This window comes from Primulina huaijiensis, chromosome 16, assembly GCF_012295235.1.
Source record: "Primulina huaijiensis isolate GDHJ02 chromosome 16, ASM1229523v2, whole genome shotgun sequence".
NCBI lineage: Eukaryota > Viridiplantae > Streptophyta > Magnoliopsida > Lamiales > Gesneriaceae > Primulina > Primulina huaijiensis.
Window position 1 is genome coordinate 16,938,841 of NC_133321.1, and position 19,519 is coordinate 16,958,359.

The 19,519-nt window shown below is 32.7% G+C and overlaps 4 protein-coding genes, 1 long non-coding RNA gene and 1 pseudogene across 7 annotated transcripts; 5 read left to right on the forward strand and 1 right to left on the reverse strand.

The window, feature by feature from the left end:
* Window positions 1-817: 817 nt before the first annotated feature.
* On the forward strand, window positions 818-2,448 carry LOC140960907 (F-box protein At3g07870-like). The gene has a single exon (XM_073419229.1). The coding sequence runs from the start codon at window positions 975-977 to the stop codon at window positions 2,121-2,123; it is 1,149 nt and encodes a 382-aa protein (XP_073275330.1). The 5' UTR covers window positions 818-974; the 3' UTR covers window positions 2,124-2,448.
* On the forward strand, window positions 2,130-2,707 carry LOC140961086 (uncharacterized; annotated as a pseudogene).
* A 6,034-nt stretch (window positions 2,708-8,741) lies between these two features.
* On the forward strand, window positions 8,742-10,042 carry LOC140961087 (F-box protein At3g07870-like). Its single transcript, XM_073419396.1, has one exon. It carries the CDS (start codon window positions 8,742-8,744, stop codon window positions 9,891-9,893), a length of 1,152 nt encoding a protein of 383 aa, XP_073275497.1. The 3' UTR covers window positions 9,894-10,042.
* Window positions 10,043-10,443: 401 nt separating this feature from the next.
* On the reverse strand, window positions 10,444-14,643 carry LOC140961337 (probable magnesium transporter NIPA6). Of its 3 annotated transcripts, none has more exons than XM_073419797.1 (9): window positions 14,189-14,643; window positions 13,442-13,498; window positions 13,284-13,374; window positions 12,962-13,122; window positions 12,727-12,854; window positions 12,032-12,169; window positions 11,299-11,391; window positions 11,102-11,219; window positions 10,444-10,949 (listed from the first exon to the last, which is right to left on the reverse strand). In XM_073419797.1, the coding sequence occupies exons 1-9, from the start codon at window positions 14,307-14,309 to the stop codon at window positions 10,819-10,821; spliced, it is 1,038 nt and encodes a 345-aa protein (XP_073275898.1). In that variant the 5' UTR covers window positions 14,310-14,643; the 3' UTR covers window positions 10,444-10,818. The 3 variants fall into 3 exon arrangements, with proteins under 3 accessions (XP_073275898.1, XP_073275897.1, XP_073275899.1); XM_073419796.1 differs by having other exon boundaries at window positions 11,096-11,219; XM_073419798.1 differs by lacking the exons at window positions 10,444-10,949; window positions 11,102-11,219; window positions 11,299-11,391 and adding an exon at window positions 11,782-11,928.
* Window positions 11,642-12,602, forward strand: LOC140961338 (uncharacterized). The gene is made up of 2 exons (XR_012172333.1): window positions 11,642-11,783; window positions 11,833-12,602. It is a non-coding gene; the product is annotated as an uncharacterized lncRNA (long non-coding RNA).
* A 2,262-nt stretch (window positions 14,644-16,905) lies between the features above and the next one.
* LOC140962138 (sucrose transport protein-like) lies at window positions 16,906-18,988 on the forward strand. Its single transcript, XM_073421014.1, has 5 exons — window positions 16,906-17,497; window positions 17,581-18,345; window positions 18,430-18,493; window positions 18,573-18,616; window positions 18,756-18,988. Exons 1-5 carry the CDS (start codon window positions 17,066-17,068, stop codon window positions 18,909-18,911), a joined length of 1,461 nt encoding a protein of 486 aa, XP_073277115.1. The 5' UTR covers window positions 16,906-17,065; the 3' UTR covers window positions 18,912-18,988.
* Window positions 18,989-19,519: the final 531 nt, after the last annotated feature.

Sequence of the window (19,519 nt, forward strand, 5' to 3'; positions counted from 1 at the left end):
CAGTGGTCCATACCCAAGACAAGTGCCACAGCTTCAATCACCAAAATTTTCCAGATATTTCACCAAGGATTGTAAAGGATATCTATCTTTCTCTTTATGTATATAGTATAGCAATCCAATAAGGCATATCCCGCAATTCAGAAGCTCCATCTTTCTCCAGGCCTCCTTATCTATCTAAAGTCATAATAATTGAGAAGTATTCAACATCTTCGAACTTGAAAACAAACTCGAGCTTGAATACCACGAGCTTAAATACAATCCAGTAACGAAATTTGATCTGAAGGAATTTATTAGTCCCCTCAAACTAGTCATAATAATTGAAGGTTCAGCCGTTCAGTTAATGGTATTTGCTTGCGTTTCAAAGACCATAGTAATCAACCAGACTATCTTTTAGGGGTGTCAAAATCAGACACGATCCACCAAGCTGACACGGTTCAACTCGAAAAATCAACTTTGAATTTGTGGTTTTCGGGTTCAGATCAGATCGGGTTGGACCCGATAGCTGACCCGAAAAAAATGATCGAGTTGGGTTGGCGGGTTAATTAGATTTTAATTTGGTATTTAATATAACCATAAAGTTATTCATTGGGAAATTTAATTATCAGTAATAAACCAACTATATATTTTAACTACTGATTAATAATTATGAAAGAAAACACTCGAGTTCGATTTGAAAGAGTAAGTGAACGCTCAGACAAGTGTGTCGTATAATACTTACTTAGTATATCTGGATATCGTGGTTTGTGTGTTATTGTATTTGTTCGATGATTTATTCAGTGTGGATCAAACGATGATGACTGTGTATTTATATGTCATAAATAAAATAAATAATCATGGAAGAGGAATTTCAATCTTTGACCAAGACTGAAGAAAATTCCGACCTCGCCGTCATACGAGAATCTTTCAAGTTTCAGAAAAAAAATCTAATCTAAATATTAAAGGGTTATCGCCTTCGAGCAATCACCAAGTCAAGGATGGAGCAATCTTCACATTTCACAAACTTGCCATTGGAAATCTTCACGGATATTGTTTCGAGACTTCCAGTTCTTCACATCGCGCGTCTCAAATGCGTTTGCAAGGTGTGGCTCGAGTTATTCGAGTCTCCCGAGTTCTCCAAGCTCCATCTTTCTAAATCATCTGCTGGCCTCCTTATCTATCAACATCTTGGGGAGTCATGCTTGCTCAAGATCTTTGGATTCGAAGACGAACCCGAGGTCGAACGGCATGAGCTTAACTACAGTCCAGTCACAATATTTGATATCACGGAATTCAAGTGTCAAACAATATCAGGTTCCGTTGACGGTTTCCTTTGCCTGCGAGTGATCGGGCATATCGACAATCTTTACATATGTAATCCATTCACACGCGAGTACATTACACTTCCAACGCTTGAAAGTTATGTTCACTTTCCTAGTATAGTCACATATGGGTTCGGGGTAAGCACGATCGGTTGCCAATACAAGGTGGTCAGGATATTTCACGAGTCCGAACTCGATCAGACAGGGGTGTGTGTAAGAATTCCCAGGTCCGATTGCCATGTTTACACGCTGGGAACAACTGGGACATGGAGAAGCATTGCACCAAGTCCCCCATTGTATTACAACTGCTATTCGATTGGAGCTTTTGTAAATGGAAATCTTCATTGGTTGGCTGGAGATTTAAATGATTCCTATCTGATATCTTGCTTGGATCTTGATAAAGAAATGTTTAGGACCTTCTCTGCTCCTCCTCTGCCTGGATACAACAGGTGTTTGGGGAGCTTGGTGGTTCTAGGGGATTGCTTATCCGTATGCGATAATACTTCTGAGAATGATATCGTTATCTGGATAATGAAGGATTACGATGTTGGGAAATCTTGGACTAAAGAATTTGTAATCAGCAAGATACCAGATCTTTCTGGTGAATGCTACGAGCTTGTTTTGCCTATCAAAGTATTCAGAAATGGGGATATATTGATGATATGGGGTGATTTTCACTTGTTCTATTACTCCAACAAGACTAAAATTGCTTCAAAAACCGATATTGTTGAGATGCTGCCCTCGGGGGCTGTGGAAGCGATCCTTCACGTTCCTTCTTTTGTCTCACTCACATGTTTTGGAATGGAGAACGTCAACTCTTTTTGATTATTTATGTTTGATGTCAATACTTCACGTTCCTTCTTAGTTCACTACTTTAAGTTTCCTAATATAGTTACATAAGGATTCGGGGTAAGCACGGTCAGCGGCCAATACAAGTCGGTCCGAATGTCTCAGGTCTGTTTGTCATGTTTACACACTTGAAACAAACGTGACATGGAGAATCAGTTCACCTGCTCCCCATTTCATTGTGGCAGCTATTACATCGGGGCCTTTCTGAATGGAAATCTCCACTCGCTGGTGGGAGATTTACAGAATTCCCATTTTATATCATGCTTGGATCTTGATACAGAATAGTTCAAGACATTTTCTGCTCCTTCTCTTCCAGGATGCAGGTCTGTTTGGAGGAGTTTGGGGGTTTTGGGGGATTGCTTGTACAATACCTCTGATATCTGGATAATGAAGGATTGTGATGTGCATAAATCTTTGACTAAAGAATTTGTAATCGGCTAGATACCAGATCTTGCTGGTGAATGCTATGAGCTTGTTTTCCGCTCAAAGTATTCAGAAATGGGGATATGCTGATGATATGGGGTGATTTTTACTTGTTCTCTTACTCCGACAAGACTTAAACTACTTCAAAGAATCGAGCTTTTCGAACTCAGATTACGTTGAGCGCATTGAGGCTATGCTTCATGTTCCAGCCTTGGTTTCACTCACATGTGTTGCAAGAAACATTCACTCTTTCTGAATTTATGTTTAATGTTAATATGTTTGTATTGTTTTTATGTACTAATCTCCTTTAGCGGCAAAGAATGATGTGAAATTTGTGGGTAATTTACATTCTTCTCTCTTGATATATGTTATAATTTTTACGTCAAGTTAAATGCATATTAATTTATTAATTAATATAAAAAGTAAGTGAATGCAAATCTCGTGTTCTCAACCCGCGATTCTTTTCATGATATTTTTCAGTTACAAGGAATTGGATTTATATATAGAAGGTTAATTTAGTTTAAGGTTGTCTAATTCATTCAACTCGATAATTTATTACGTCAAGATGAATCGTATTGGATTCATATGGTAATCCATTTAATTTCATTCAATGAATGGATCGATTCAGGCTCTCAATAAATATTTACATATATATATATGGAAAATAGTTAAGGTCCAAGTTTGCTAACTTTGTGTTTTGGTATTGTAAGTATTTATTTTTGAGTTTTAATCCTACACAAAAACTCTTGTGAGACGGTCTCACGGATCAATTTTGTTGGTCGAATATCTTATTTGGGTCATCCATGAAAAATTATTACTTTTTATTGTGAATATCGATAAGGTTGACTCGTCTCACAGATAAAGATTTGTGAGACCGTCTCACAAGAGACCTACTCTTAATCCTATAAATGTTTTGGGTTTTTGCCTTATTTTGTTGGATGACGTAACGTTGGAAAATGCTGACGCGACACCACCGAAAAATACTAATATGATACTGAGAAATGATGATTTGTCTAGCATCACATCTATCTTCCAATAGAAAAAGAACTAAAAACCAAAATAACCTAATTTATATGAACAAAATCCAAAATTGAATATTTATAAGACCAAAAACATAATAGACAAACTTACAATATCATTGGAATATATATATATATATATATATATATATATNTTCATTATGTAAAATTTGTATTTTGTTTTTTTATGCGTACCGACATTATAATATGTTATTTTTAATCCAATGATTTAGATTTTTTATTTATCTTTTTATTATGTAAATTAAATTAATTAAAGTTTAGAAATAACTAATTATCGAATTGTGAATTTTCTTTGGTGTCTTATTAATTTTTTTCATGTCATCATGTGACAGTTTGCTAGAATTTATTTAAATTAAAAAATTTTGCAACCGAAATTTTTTTGCGGTTTATATTTATAAATTATTTAAATAAAATACGATAAAAGATCGTTGTGATTTGAGTCGTCAGTTTGGGTTAGGTCTGTCGGTTTGGCCTGTACTGCCAAACAGTTTAAGTGAGTTGGGTTGAAATTTTGTCGACTCATTTAAAGGTGAGCCGAAATGAGCTTGCACGAAATGAGCTTGCACGAGTTTATATTAAATATCTATATATCTAATATTTTCGATTTTCAAGCATGAATTCTTTATATAAAATGAAAAATATCAGTTTGATTTCAAATTGTGATGTTACTATCTTGTCCAAAAATTGTGGGTTGTTGAGACATTTTGACACTCACTCAAAATTGAGTGTCAAAGTTGACATTTGAGATATTCTGACAATATGTTTGTCAACATATTATTTTTAAGATAATTTTATCAGTATCGTGAGGGGTAAATATGTTTATAATAATATATAAATATTATCATCTCTTTAAATTAATATTCACTTTCATGTTTGACATATTATGGGTCTTGGTAAAATGAGAAATAATAAATTCAAACAAACGAATACACAAACGTCTGGGGCGAAACCATAGTTATATGGTAGCGGAAATTAATATATAAATTTTTAGTGAATTTATCGATGTTAAGATGTATAACAAATCTTATATCATAATATATAAAATTTCAACCTTATAAATGAAATAAATCAAATATATGTGAATTATACAAAATTTTATTACATATACAGTTAAGTAATTTATTATAATTGTATTTTATTCTACAAGATTTCTGTTCAAACTCAGTGATTGTGGATTTAACACCTATTAAATCAGCAAACTAAAGAGCGTGTCAATTAACTCTAATTGAGTAATAACATATTCTTGAATTTCTTAATTAATTTTTTATCTTGATAATTTGTTTCATTTAATATTTTAAATTATAAGACATCATTACTATAACTAAAAACACATTTTTTTTAAATGTTCATAAGGACTCAATCACTAACTCATATGGAAAAACATTTATCGACATACTATATTGAAAACATTCTAATTAATTCAGCGCATTTGCTGAAAATTTTCTAATTAATTAAGAAAAATTCATTTACAATAATCATATTTAATTTTTTTGGGCTAACACCATTTATTTTATAAGATATTCATCGTAATTCTTTATTTGTATGTTAATCTTTAAATCTGAATTATGATGTATATTGTTTTTCTAAAAGTTCTTAAATAATGATTTAATACATTTAGTAGACACTTCCATATTAACATTTTAAAATATATTAATTTTATATTGTATGCGTGCAACACTTCTATTCATTTCAATAAAATTTCTAAAAATGAATTAGGTAGAACATAAAAAATTACATAATTAATCAAAAGACAGAAAATAAAAACTAAATAATTGTCTATTATCTATAAACTACTAATACCGACTTCTAAAAACTGAAGTCGGTGAGAATGGAGGTTACTATGTACTGAAAAAATAAAAAGTTAATACTTGAATGAGTCACACTGCAAAGTTAGTGAAGTAAAAACGAAGGACAAAGTAGGTTAATAAAAATATTATAATGAGCTAAGTTGAATGAGACACATATATATAAGTATCTCACTTGGTCTCACCTTATGTTTTGTCACTGTACAAAATGAAAAGTTTATGCACTGTAGTGTTCCAAATTTTCTTAATTTTTCTCTTGATATCAAATTTAATTTCATCATCTATTTGTCTTTAAAGATATATTAAAATTTTTTCTAAACATCTAATCTTTAATGTGATCAATTAACCAAATAATTATTATACTTTGTATACAATAATAAATAGATTAATATATTTGAAGATAAAAAAAGTAATGTATTGAGAAGAATAAAAAAAGAAAGTTAGAATTAATACTATAATTATCTAATGTTTATATTAAATTTAACATCTTACATTCGAAAATGTGTTTATTGAGGTGAAGACTATGATGATAAACTAAAAATAATAATTTATTTATCATTGTAACGCAATAATAATGTGATCGTTATTCGGAATCAGAAAATGATTTACTTTGACTATTTTTTTTATTAAATTGGATAAACAATTCGTTCAATATTTTTAGTGGATAAAATATTTGATTTGCACTGTTACCATAATCTATAGGTTTTGATAAAACAGTAAACGCTTGAGCTTACAATTGGTATCAGAGCCAAGATCATGACTTTTATTTTCATTTATTTCAATTGGTACAATTATTAGGAGATAGATTGTTTGGTACAATAATTGTCCACAATGGGTAGGCGTTTGAACTGTTGTATGATTTAAAGATTTGACTTGCATAATTACCACCGTTATAACTTTTGGTAAAGCGACAAACGCTCGATCCTATATTATTCGATTGTAAAGCTAGAAGAAACATGTTGCATCAACTTTTAGTTTTGCATTGATCCCTTACATGTTACTTGAATTTTAAATCTATAAGTATTCTGCGATTTTCAAATATTATTATATATTGAATTATAATTTATCCCTTTCAAATTGGATAAATATACAATAAAACTCATGTAAATATTATTAACAAAAACATTTAAATGAAATATTGAATTTGTCGATAATCAAAATAAGAAATAAACAAATTTTGATTCTTGAATGAGAAAAAAGATATTTAAATAAAGGTATAATTACCACAATGAAATAGTGCACCTACATGCATTTATCAATGTATTTTGCAACTAAAATGTCAAAAAAAGTTTTCACATATTATTTTTATATCATATTTAAAATAATTATGAATACTAATTTTTTTTATTCTGAGTTGGTCTTTGTTATGAAAAATCATTTTGAATAAATTGAATTTGAAAATTCTTATATCTATGTATATCACATATTAATAAATCAACTTAAGTCAGATAATAAAAAACTATAAAATAAACTTATTCATCTTTAATGTATACAAATTATATATTAAAGATATATGGTAATTAAGACAATGAAGTAGAATATATGTTCATATATAACAAAATATATAGACAAGAAAAACAATAAATAAAAATATTTTTCTAGATATAAATATTTTTTTTATAACTTTTTATAGTGAGTTGGAGAAGATAAAACAGAAAAAATATTAACTCTTTTGGGTTACACAAAAAATATAAATGGAAGAAGTTTTTGTCATACAATGAATTCAGTTTCCAAATTAAATGTATACTATAAAGTTATATTTACCGTTCAAACTTTATAAATGCAATTAATTTTTCTCAAGATAATTAAGATACACAAATGTTCTCGTTAAGATATTTAAACAATTAAAAAAATTAAATATATTATTTTTCTGGAGGTAATACCAATATGATTGTGCTAATTATACTTATGAGTTAATATGAAATATTAAAATAAGTGTTTAAGAGTCAGTTGATCTATTGTCAAAAATATTATTATTATAAATTGCAAATAAATGACAACATTTAATCAATATTTTTAAAATCAATCCATCAGCATTTTTTATGTGATGATAGATTGTTATAATAATTAGGAGTGAGCATTCGGTCGGTTCTGTTACCGACCGAACCGAATTAGTCATAATCGGATCGAACCGAAATATTTAGCAATAACCGAACCGACCGAATTAATTTTCATAACCGATGAAAATCGAACTAAATTAAAATCGGTTAATTCGGTTGGTGACCGAATTAACCAATTAGTTTTTTAAAAAAATTATCATTTAACTTTAATTATATATGTAATTTTTTTTGAACACTACAGTCTACACAAATGCATAAAAACATAAAATCACATACATCACAAATTTTTCTTTAGAATTAGGGCTGATTTTAAAATTAAAAATTAAAAAATATATTAAAATTGATAAATAATAAAAATTTTATTAAATAATAGTATTTATTATATCAGTTAATTCAGTTACCCGATTTCAAAATTTTGAAAACAGTAACCGAACCGAAGTAACCGATATAACCAAATTTTTTTAATTTGAAAACCGAATTTCCTAAATAACCGAACCGGATTTCCGAATTGACTCGGTTCGGTCGGTTAATTCGGTTTAACCGAAATTTTGCTCACCCCTAATAATAATGTGTAGTTTATCTGTTATCAATATCAAGTATAAGTGTCTACTAAATCAAAAGTAACTAGGAAAGTAAAAGCATCCAGTAAAAATTGTTGTCAATTTACATGAAAGAGAATAATAAATCAAACAACATTGTAAATAAAAAATTGCATATCATTGATTGTAAAAAAAAATTATAATAATTGAATATTATAATAAAATATATGCATTATTGAGAGAATATGACAAATAACANTATTTTAAAGCACAAGAACAACGAGGAGATTATGATTAATAAAGCACGAGAATACCTTTTTTAGAAACTCATTACACCAGTTTTTTAAAAGATGATCGCTTTTACACTTAATATCTTTTAATTTAATCAATATATTTTGACTATAATTAAAAAAAATGTTTTAATTGTCATAAAACTATCCAAGTTAGTTTAATCTCATTTAACTAGTGTTACTGAATCCATTCAAGGAAGCATATCAGTGAAAATTTTCTCTGTTTTTATTCTTTCTGATTCTGATATAAAAAGCAACAATATTATTGATTTTAGGAAATTTACATACAAGCAATTATCACACTAATTATATATTATCAATTCATACCAAACAAGAAATACATGTTAAACTCGTGTATTTTTTCACTATAACAGACGAGAAAGTTGCCTCAAAGTCATCTTCTTCAAACTCACTTTCAAGCGATCACCAAGTAAATGATGAAGCAATCTTCACAATTCACAAATCTACCATTGGAAATCATCACCAATATTCTTTCAAGACTTCCTATCCCTCTCATCACACGTCTCAAATGCGTTTGCAAGGTGTGGCTCGAGTTATTCGAGTCTCCCGAGTTCTCCAAGCTCCATCTTTCTAAATCATCTGCTGGCCTCCTTATCTATCAACATCTTGGGGAGTCATGCTTGCTCAAGATCTTTGGATTCGAAGACGAACCCGAGGTCGAACGGCATGAGCTTAACTACAATCCAGTCACAATATTTGATATCACGGAATTCAAGTGTCAAACGATATCAGGTTCCGTTGATGGTTTCCTTTGTTTGCGTGTCGTCGGGCATATGGACAGTCTTTACGTCTGCAATCCAATCAGACGGGAGTATATATCACTTCCAACGCTTGAGAGTTTTGTTCAGTTTCCTAGTATGGTCACATATGGGTTCGGGGTAAGCACGATAAGTTGCCAATACAAGGTGGTCCGGATATTTCACGAGTCCGAACTCGATCAGACAGGAGTGTGTGTAAGAATTCCCAGGTCCGATTGCCATGTTTACACGCTGGGAACAACTGGGACATGGAGAAGCATTGCACCAAGTCCCCCATTGTATTACAACTGCTATTCGATTGGAGCTTTTGTAAATGGAAATCTTCATTGGTTGGCTGGAGATTTAAATGATTCCTATCTGATATCTTGCTTGGATCTTGATAAAGAAATGTTTAGGACCTTCTCTGCTCCTCCCCTGCCTGGATACAGGTCCAGGTGTTTGGGGAGCTTGGTGGTTTTAGGGGATTGCTTATCCGTAAGCGATAATACTACTGAGAATGATATCGTTATCTGGATAATGAAGGATTATGGTGTTGAGAAATCTTGGACTAAAGAATTTGTGATCAGCAAGCTACCAAATCTTGCTGGTGAGTGCTATGAGCTTGTAAACCCTATCAAAGTGTTCAAAAACGGGGATATATTGATAGTATGGGGTGATTTTTACATGTTCTATTACTCCAACAAGAATAAAACTACCTCGAAAATGGATATCATTGAAATGGCGTGCTGCGGGTCTGTTGAAGCAATACTTCACGTTCCTTCTTTGGTTTCACTCACATGGTTTGGAAGGGAGAACGTCAACTCCTTTTGATTTCATGCAGTTCAAAAATTTTATGTTTACTTTTCACTATATTCTAGGTACTTTGTTTTGTTTTCATGTACTAATCTCCTTCATTACTCCGAAGGATTACGAACCATTGGAGTCATATATATTTATGTTTTACCCTATAATCTCATACATTCATTATGTTAGCTATTTTTGCAAGATTAGACGAATCTCCAATTCAGCTAAAGATGAAAAACACCATGCGAATTTGTTCACGTGCTTCTGTGCCGATAAATCCAAGTTATGTTCAACCAACTGGAATTTAGGTTCATTCAGAGGTGCCAGTTATGAACCTTTTCAGCAACAGCAATTGTTCCCACTAAATAATCTCTCCTAAGTCCTATGATGGTATTTTTTCCAACTTCCAAAACGTGAAACTAATTCATCATTTTTTTTTTTTATATCAACAAATAGTTTATTAACCCCAAAGGGGGGTGGCTTAGTGTTTTGGGCCAAGATATTGATACGATACTACTACTCTTCATGAAAAAGAAAGTCAAAGAGAAAGACATTAAATTAGACAAGGCGAAAGATATACTTCAATACATCTCTATGCGAAAGCATACAAGTTTTTGTCATGTCCAGAGCCGCAGTTCGTGCAAAAAAATATACACCAATGTTGACATTAAAAAACATTATTTAATAATGACTACTGCACAGCTAGCTATTCATTTACCAAGCCAGATCAAAGAAACTGTAGAAGAATGAAAAAAAGAGCTACATTACACTTTGACATGAAAAGCCTACAGAAATTTACCCTCGATGGATTACTTCGATGAACTTATTGGAACTCCACGTTAATGTCTCCCTCAATGCTCCTACCAGAAGAGCTTGGAAAACGACTTAGGAAATCAGAGAATGGTCTGGGAGAGAATGAGCTTGAAAATTCATGATCAAAGTTCCTTTGGCTCTACTTAAAATGGTCTTGCTGAATAAATGCCACGAATTCAGGATGCAATTCATCATTGTCTTTCTGCTTCCATATCTCACCATTTGCATGGACAAGCCACGATATTTGAGGAGAAAGTGCTGTATAATAATCTGAAAAGTACCAGAAGTCAGATATGTCAGAGACCTTTGCTTGACAGAATCCAATGATGATTACAAAATTCAACATTCTAGCTTGAAAGTCAAAATATTTATGGTTTTAAAGTCGCACTTATCCTGTTTAATATAAGAGGTGGAGCCTATACCCGTAGATGGAAGTTTTTCTGGATCTCTAGTACTGTGCAAAACCATTGTGCCAGAAATAACAGTAATAAACCCACATAGAACTGAGACAATGCTGCTAGTGCTCTGACCTGACCAATCCTAAAGTAGCAGAAAACAGATAAGAAATTTTAACGCAAAGAACCAACACCAACACCCGAAGATGCAAAATTTCTATTACCTTGAACATTATAGCGCTGGCGAAAATCGTAAGCGATGTGAACATGGCATAATAAATTGGAGACACTACAGCAGTGTTGAAAGTGTCCAATGCCTGGGAAAGAAACAAGTCCAGTTAAGGGAGTGAGAATATCAAAATAGAAACATCACTCAAGAAAATTCTGATGAATTGTACAGGGCACCAAACCTCAAAGATAATTTGGAATTTGAAGAACATGAGTACAATGATGGGTGGGTGCATTGTATTATGGTCCCAGGTTAGGATCACGTTATGGGATGATCAATGTGTTTTGGATAGGGTTTTAGGCTCGTTTTGAGAGAACCTCGTGATCTTACTTTCACTATTTGATTTTAGAATTCTGAATATTCTTATACCTTGCAACAATAGTCATTTAAATACAAGGAAGACAATTAATTTTCCTAGCAAGAAATTTGCCGTAATTCCCTTATCCATGGCCAGAATGCATGCAATATTTAAAAAAGACCGTAATTCCTATATCTATGGCTGGAATGCATGCAATATTTAAAAAGAAAGTAAATAAAATCTTTTTAATTAATTCCTTATTTCTGAATCTTCCACCACTTCATCATTGATTTCAGCAGCTTGTCCTTAATTCTCGCCCATTACACGCTGATGCAAAAGTTTTCAATAAATTTACTTTACATTGTCAAAAAAGTGGCATAAACTAGTCAGTAAAAGCAGTAATGAATTAATAAAAGGAAAGGAACGCAACCTTGTTTAAGTAGTTCAATTGAGTGATTATACAAGTAGCTGCAACCATGGCAAATACCCAGGATTCGAAGTGGGCTACCTGGCTTGAACCCTCCAAGGTGAGCTTTATGGCAATACCAATTGCTTTAATGCTCATGACCTACAGTGAAGCCACAAATTTTAATTCATCCATGAAGCAACAAGAACAATTTGTCTATTGTGAAAAATACCTATTTCCTTCATACTCCTATTTACACCTAGTCCCATACAGAAATCAGTAGCTCTAGGAAAAACAGGGTAATATAAACAAACACATAGGTCTCAACACTGTGTCGCGCCACTTAAAACATGCAGTGAAAATGGTGAAGTTCACCAAACTCAAGCTAGCATCTCTAAAGGTAAACCAAACCTCAGTAACGACTGAGGCTCGCTGCAAGTATTCAAACTCCTGATGGTGGTGTTTAGTACAATTAGATGAAACCTCAGGAGGTCTCGATGAAATGTGCGCCAAGAAATACGCCACTGAGGCTCAATAGACATTCAACCTTGTACTAGCATAATCCCCTGATAAAGATTATTTAAAGGGGTTTAAATAGTTAGGTAATAGAATGATCATTCAATAACATGAATATAGAGTTACACTCGCGTGATGAAGCCTTTTTGACATAGAATAAGGACATAAATCGCTCAGACTTAGTAGTATGGTCAAGTACTTACTGTTAAGGATCCAATTATTGAACAAACACCAATGTAAACCATGACGTTTGTCTGCCCACAGTGAGGTTCACAATGCAACACAAATACCAAAACCACAGCTACTGCTGAAGCTGTGTACAAAAGAAAAGCTGGGTACCCAAAAGAGTAAAAATTTAGAAAGTGTTAGAAACACTCATTCTTTTCCGCTGTTGAAAAAAGAAATAAACTCTAAAATGTATCAAAAAACAGTGCTGACCTGGCTGTATAGCTAATTCCCAGATTTCTTCCACTGAGCTAATACTGTGTTCAGCAGGTGCATGAAGCACAATGATCGTAGAACCGACTACACATAAAATACATCCAAGTATTCCCAGCTTCCCTAATTTCTCTTTCAATAAGAAGTGAGCTAAAATAGCACTACAATTGAAAAACAGCGGATTAGCTCATGTAAAGCTTGTCATCAGTTATATTGGATAGTGATCATCAACTGTGTAGTACTGCAGTTGATAGATCACCAGGTGCTTATTTCTGGGAAGGGAGAAAATTGGATTAGAAATGACAACTCTACTCATAATTACCTGACAATTATACTTAATGCTCCAAGTGGTGTGACAAGGACTGCAGGCGCATACATATAAGCCACAAAATTGGCGAATTCCCCAATGATCACTGAAAATTTAAAAGACACTCAAGTTCAAATACATGGTCAGACCTTCACTTTAAAAGCAAGACTTACTAGTGGCCATGCCAATCCACCAAAGTGGTTCCAGCAAATAATTATACCCTCCTGAACCTTCATTTAGAAAATCGAGCATTGTTAGTAAGAACACCGAAATAATACTTCGATTATCAACCAGAGAAGACAGACCAGCATCAAGGTTTAGTAAAAAATGATTTTAAATTATTTCCAAAATTTCTGCCAAAATAACAGATTGCGAACAATCCACAATCATAAACACATGAATGCAAGTAATTAGTCCATGTTCCACTTTGTTTTCTTTTTCATGTCTTGAGAGAAGGCATCATCTGACCCCGCACTCAAAATTTCTCGACTATTTTGCGCACAATATTCAAATAATCTAGAAAGGGGATAAATGCACCAACTTCAACCACATGCCCTTCTGATATACCACAGCTTTAATCTCGTTTATTACCACATTTATTCAACCAACGGACAAAAGAAAAGACCTAATCTTTCCTTTTTTTATCATTAACCATAAGGTCTAGATAATGAAGATTTGATAGAACTAGCAACATGCTTGCCAAATTAAATAAATAAAAAACTTCAGAATTGCAGGCACTCCAGAATCTAATACATAGAAAAAAAATGATCATAAGCCCAGGAAGTAAACAGTAACATGTCTCGCGTTTAAGCTCAAAATTCGAACTTTGTAAAACCAACACAACAAAAAACTTCAATTACGACAGAAAGGTTTAAACAAACTAAAAAATAACCACCAAAAAAAAAAAAGCAAACAGTTACCAGCACGAGAGCCAGAGGCACCGGCCCGCTGTAAACCCTTCTTTTTAATAATGAAGCTGGATCCAATAAACGCACTCGACCCGAGAGCCAAGCTGAACCCAATCAAATTAGCCGTATACATGACCGACGAAGTCGATATTTTGCAACAATGACTCTTTCACCACTACAATCTGGGATTCAATTCTCATATGCACCCCAACTATCGCAACATCCCCTTCCCCACATAAAAAGAAAACGAAAATTTAAGAGAAAGAAGAGATAACGCAGCCCCAGGATTTCGTGATCGGGAACGGGTTTCGGATTCGTGTGTACGATGATTTCAAATCATTAAATTTCTTCTTGAATTTGGGGCTTATGGATTTGGAATCGGAGGGATTAGATTATATTGCAAAGTACATTCCTCTTCGTTCTAGCTGGTTTTTTGCAATCAACTGTGTAATTAACAATTTAACAACTTTTATATATATATATATATAATAAAAGAAAAAATCTCGAAGAAACGTGTTTCTGAAGGTGCTTAACTTCGTAGAAACGTGTTTACTACGGAATTCGTTATTGATTTATTGTGCTGGAAGTTTGGCATGCATATAATTAATGTGCTGTCGATGAATAATTCCTTCGATTCATTGACTCATCGGTTTAACAGGTCGACGAAAATAGTAAGTCGAAAGTGATATGAGACAGGGTTGCTTCGATCCTAGATGTGGAGCACTGTCCCGCATAATTTGAATGAATAAGATTCACACATATATGATTTTATAAAAATTAGTGGACTCCATGTATGTGTGGCTAAATTTAGATCCTTTATTCTACCATGGGGTAGGATTATGTACGTAGGATGAAATCAATCCACTAATAGATACACATTCGGATAAACAATAAAGTGAATTATTATATGACATAAATTAAAAATATTTTTTATTCTATTTTTAAAATAAAATAATCTTTTTAATCTAGAATTGCATAGCTAAAATATTTTGATTAGATTAAAAATAAAAATTTCATCAAAAGATCGAACCCAAAAAGAAAAATAAATTATTACAATAAAATCACTAAATATTTATGGAAATAAAAAATTCAATCGATTCAAAGAAATGTTCACTAATTTCGAATGTATTGCTTGAAATTTTTGAAATTTTCTTATTTTGAAAGTATTCATCCCAACAATGGAAAAATATAAAAAATAAATAAATATGAAGCTTTGCATATAAAATACACGAAAATTGAGTAAATTATTTGAATGTTATTCATTTGTTTCATACAATGAAATAATTTAAAAAAATGTATATATGTCCATTTATAATATAAGAATTCAAAATAGTGTGTGTGTCATAAACATGCAATATTGAAGTTCAAATATGAAATAACACTAGATTTTTTTTTAAATAGGTAGAAAAATTATTTTTAATTGTCACACAATAATTCAACATGTTCTCTATCCAAAGGTGACATGAAATTAATTACGTAGAATAATTTACAAGATTAAATGAATAGTTAATATTATGATGCATCTCTTGAAAAATATCCCCTAGTTTATTGATGATTAATTTCACATATAAACTATAATCATTATTATATAATATCAACACACACACGCACACATATATTATATACACATAATAAATCCTTTAATTAATGTATCCAGCTAATTATGGTGTATAATATATCGTATAAGTTTTTAAACTTATTATTCACCAAATCTCATGAAATATTTGTAATATTTAAATTAATCATTGCTTTCTATAATAATATTATATTATAGTTAATCTAGATATATTTTTGTTTGTAACAATAAATTTCAAATCTTTGTTTTTGATCGAGTAATTTGAAACTTATCCAAATCAAATCATCCAATTCATCAACACTTATTAAGGCAAATATATAGGACTAAAATACGTTTCCGATATATTTTTACTTATCCATTATTAATTCCTCGGACTATATTAGGAATTGATTTACAATTTTAATATATATGGCAAAAAATGAACCAAATAAATAAAGAAAACCAATTCGAGAAAATTGTTGTTTGTCATGTAAATCTTCTCCGTTGCCATTTTGGTCTTTAAAAATATATTGTCAAATTTCAATCTTATCTCTTATCATTATTTTTTTGACAGTTTTAGTCTTTTTTCGACGTCAAGTCACATCAGTATTTCCGATAAATAATGACTAAAATTGTAAAAAAAATCGAAAAATAAAATACTAAAATTGATATTCGATAACATAAATAACAAAAATCGCAAAATAACAAAAAGATAATTAAAAAGACAATTTTCCCAAACAAATTATGAATCATTATGTTGACACTACCAAAAGGGAATGTTGGATATTATGGCAAACCATGATTCTCGATGTTAACTTGGGAAGAAAAAGGAAGATAAAATGGTAAAATACTAATTAAATCAAGACCGTATCATCTTTTCATGGCAATCATATATTGACCTTTTCGAAAGAAATGGATGGTTGCTTAATATTTTAAGCTAAGTAAGTTCAATAAATTAGAGATACTCTATGTTACATCGAGAAATATTTTTTTTAATCATAATATTATTAGATCATTTAAATTTTATATTTTTATATAAATTGACATATATATGTTAATGATCTAAATATTAACATTTAATCAAGACATAAATAAAGAAATATTTTAAACTTGACATAAAATAATATCTTACAATGCCATGCGTGCATCCATTTCTTACCAAGAATACAAACCGTTGCTGGTATTTCGACAAGCATTTCAGAACATTGTAAGTACCAAAATCCCCTTCCGCTGCACCCGCAACAAAGCTGCATGTAAATATATTTGTATATTGATACACAAAAGTATATATACATATATAAAGAAAAAGGAGAGAGTGACACAGGGATTTTGCAATGGAAGTTGAAAGCGTACATCCCTCAACAAAACCGGCGTCGGTGAGCAAATTCATTCTTGTGGCATCGATAGCTGCGGGTGTGCAGTTTGGATGGGCTCTGCAACTCTCTCTTTTGACCCCTTACGTTCAGTTACTAGGCATACCCCATATTTGGTCCGCTTTTATTTGGCTATGTGGTCCAGTTTCCGGATTGCTAGTTCAGCCCATAGTTGGATATTACAGTGATAGATGCACCTCCAGCTTTGGCCGACGCCGCCCCTTCATCGTCTCCGGAGCAGCGCTTGTTGTTGTTGCCATTGTTCTTATTGGATTCGCCGCTGATTTAGGCTATATCGCCGGAGATTCTCTGGCCAAACCTTCTAAGCCGAGGGCTGTTGCTATGTTTGTCGTCGGTTTTTGGGTTCTTGATGTTGCCAACAACATGTTACAGGTATATGCAAAATTTATAAAAAAAATTTCTCTTTCGGTTTATTACACAAAATATATTGACATGGATTTTTGGTGATGTTTCAGGGTCCTTGCAGAGCATTCTTGGCAGATTTATCATGCGGAAATACAAGAAAAATGGCGGCTGCGAATGCATTGTACTCGTTCTTCATGGCTGTCGGGAACGTGCTCGGCTACGCCGCTGGATCATACCCGCAACTCTACAAGGTCTTCCCCTTCACCAGAACCACCGCCTGTGAAGTTTACTGCGCAAATCTCAAGAGCTGTTTCTTCATCTCCATATTCCTTTTGTTGACTTTGACCATAACAGCAGTGACATTCGTATCGGAGACCGCCATTTCTGCGAAACCAGAAGACTACAAAAAGGGAGGCATCCAAGTTTTCGTGGAGCTATTCCGAGAACTGAAGAACTTGCCAAAATCCATGTGGATTCTAATGCTCGTCACAGCCCTCAACTGGATCGCGTGGTTCCCGTTCTTGTTATTCGATACAGATTGGATGGGGAAGGAAGTGTACGGCGGAAACATTGGGAAGGGGAGATTGTACGATCTTGGGGTCAGCGCCGGTGCATTGGGTCTGATGTTGAACTCTGTGGTCTTGGGGGTCGCTTCTTTGGGGGTGCAATTCTTTGCTCGTGGGTTCGGAAAAATCAAGAAACTGTGGGGTGGTGTGAGCTTTTTGTTGGCTGTTTGCTTGGCATTGACAGTTTTGGTCACTAAGTTGGCGGACGCCAATCGCCAACACGCCGCCGACGGCTCCCTTCTTCCGCCGACGGCAGGTGTCAAGGCCGGAGCTTTGGCCCTCTTTGCTGTTCTCGGAATTCCTCTATCAGTACGTTGCATCAAACTCTGTTTCTTAATTAATTTACAAGAAATAAAGATGGATACTTTTAAACAAATCTATTCGATTGTGTAGGTAACTTTCAGTATCCCATTTGCTTTGGCGTCCATATTTTCCAGTACCTCTGGTTCCGGACAAGGTATAAATTTGGAAAAGAGGCTATTTATACATCTAATCAAGGTAATTATATATTAATACTATGTATATAATATGCGCAGGTCTGTCTTTGGGAGTCCTAAATCTGGCAATAGTTGTCCCACAGGTAAACTTTTTTAATCCATAAAATCCTATTAGCTTATTATTCCAAGTATATATCCAATGAACATTGATCATATATAGAAAATTATGCATGGAAAACACGGTATAAAAGTTTCTCTTGTTTCCTTTTGGGCGGGTAACAGATGTTTGTATCGATGATAAGTGGACCGTGGGACGCCTTGTTCGGAGGAGGTAATCTGCCGGCATTTGTCGGCGGCGCAATCATGGCTGCTGTGGGTGGAGTTGTAGTGCTTGCTATGCTTCCATCTCCGGATTCAAATGATCAATCCGACAACTGATGTTCATCTAATTGTGGGCACGAGGGCATCCTTAATTGTGTGCTGTTCTCCTTTCTTTTGGTGTTTGCCAACATTAATAATTTTTTTACTGCATTTATATCACATTATATCGTTAAGACAAAGGTCATTTTGTCGTTCTAATTTCGATATTGGCTATGTTCTTAGTTATTAGTTAATGAAGTTAAATTAGAAAAATTATAACATTCATTCTTCATCAATTTGAATTTGAGATGAAAAATCGAATGGTTGCGAATCACACATCAGTTTCCTCTATTCTGCGCCAGATGAAAGCATATGAATTTTTGTTATCGTTCACTTGAAATAATTTAATTTTAGCTTCAAACTGATCATCTAACTTAAATATAAAACTAAACTAATGTCTATAANCGCACACAATAATTTTACAAATTATAACGAAATAATTGCAAATATTTTCAATACTAATGGCTCATAACTTAATTTTAACAATAATTATTCTTAAAATACTAAAAAATAATAAGAGAGACGCACAAACCAATCAATAGTATGGGTCGTATTCTTGAATTTGGAATGAAATTAAAGATATTTTTGGGAAAATATTAAGAGATATTAAAAATACATTGTCTGGA